This window comes from Echinops telfairi, unplaced genomic scaffold (genome assembly GCF_000313985.2).
Source record: "Echinops telfairi isolate 266 unplaced genomic scaffold, ASM31398v2 ScPeMD7_7458;HRSCAF=8496, whole genome shotgun sequence".
Taxonomy (NCBI): Eukaryota; Metazoa; Chordata; class Mammalia; order Afrosoricida; family Tenrecidae; genus Echinops; species Echinops telfairi.
In genome coordinates, this window is record NW_022111358.1 from 2,602,437 (window position 1) to 2,603,897 (window position 1,461).

Here is a 1,461-nt window from a genome sequence, read left to right on the forward strand (position 1 = left end):
TTTCCCCAGGCACTTTTCGGGGCCCTCTTGTGTGCTAGCAATAAATTGGGGTGGTCGGGACACGGTCCTAAGGGGATGAAGTGTCAGACTTCTCTTTGGGCTAGTGTGTTGAAGCTGACTCCTGTGACCTCCTGTGCTCTCTGAGGGTTTTCATTGGCTGATTCGTCCAGAGTGGATCACCACGCCTTTCGACTGAAGTGTCTCTGAATGGGCTCAAATGTCCAACTTTTCAATGAGCAGCTGTGTGTGTTACACATTTGTTACCACCCAGGGACTCTTCTGCTTCCTTACTGTGAGCTCAATCCCTCATTCGCTTACTGGAAATTTTAACAACATCAAACCAAAAAGGACCACAACCTCAGCAGGACAAATCAGGTGCCGTGGGCATAGGTCTCCACTCACAGGAAGATATTAAAACCCACATGCACGCTCTCGTTCCACCTCGGCGACAGCCGTAGTAAAGCAATTTAATTGGCGTCTAAGAGAAATCATGTTACCTTGTTAAAATCATGGAAGGAATCATTAAGTCCGCAGAACTGGATGAGCCTTAGAGAATTTGTAATCCAGCCTCCCTGTTTCACCAGGAGGAGACAGGGACCCCGAGGGAGGAGGGACTCTGAGCCCAGAGTCCTCCCAGGGGATTTTGTGAGCGGGTTTTTGTGAAAGGTGGCCATCTGAGGAGACCCAGTTACCAAAACGAAGACTCCCCGCCATCCAGTCAAGGAAGACATAGGTGCCTTTCATTTCCGCCTCATCTTGGTGAGCAGCTCTGAGGAATGGAGCGACCAAGGCCAAGGAAAATGCTGGCAGTCTCAGGAAGGTGAGAGGCCTGGCAGTTGAAGCACCCCACAGCTCCTGCCCTTGGCCAGGAGCGAAAATGGGAAGGGTCCAATCCAGTCTGGGGCACCTGGCCGAGAACATGTAAATAAGGGAGACTGTGGAGTATCTCACGCGAAAGCCAAGAGGCGTGGGTGAGTGGTGAGTGCCCTGAGCACCAAATGCCCGCAGGCCTGACCTGCCACCTCAGTGGTGGAGGGATGGAGACAGGCACCGCAGGACACCAAGGCAGGAGTTAGTCTTTTCTTCCCTCCCCAGTTGGCAGAACGTGGAAAAGGCATCCTTGGTCTGCAGCCCATTTTCCTGGTTCTCCTTCTGGACCCTAGAGTGATGGATTAGGAGATGGGCCAGGTGCCCACCAGCCCACCTGCCCACACTCTCTCCTCTCGGCACGGAGAGATGCCCACCGCACCTCTACTAGCCATTACCCCCATTCCGGGGGCAGGCCCTACCTGGGTGGTAGCTCCCCCCTGCCCTGTAAAGCCTGGCTTTCTCGGCACCCCTCACCCCATCCCACTGCCAACCCCCTGGCTGGCGGAGGAGAGGTCAGGGAGCGGCTGCGGGGGCACTGCATCTGCCGGGCGGGTCCGCGGGGGAGGGGGTGTCGTCCCCGGTGACGGAACA

At 55.6% G+C, this 1,461-nt stretch overlaps 1 protein-coding gene across 1 annotated transcript in view; it reads left to right on the forward strand.

The window, feature by feature from the left end:
• Positions 1-877: 877 nt before the first annotated feature.
• TLCD3A (TLC domain containing 3A) overlaps positions 878-1,461 on the forward strand; it is a 10,982-nt gene continuing 10,398 nt past the window's right edge. The window contains exon 1 of the mRNA XM_030888244.2: positions 878-921. Coding sequence (XP_030744104.1) covers positions 878-921 — 44 coding nt within the window. The remainder of the gene's footprint in view (positions 922-1,461) is intronic.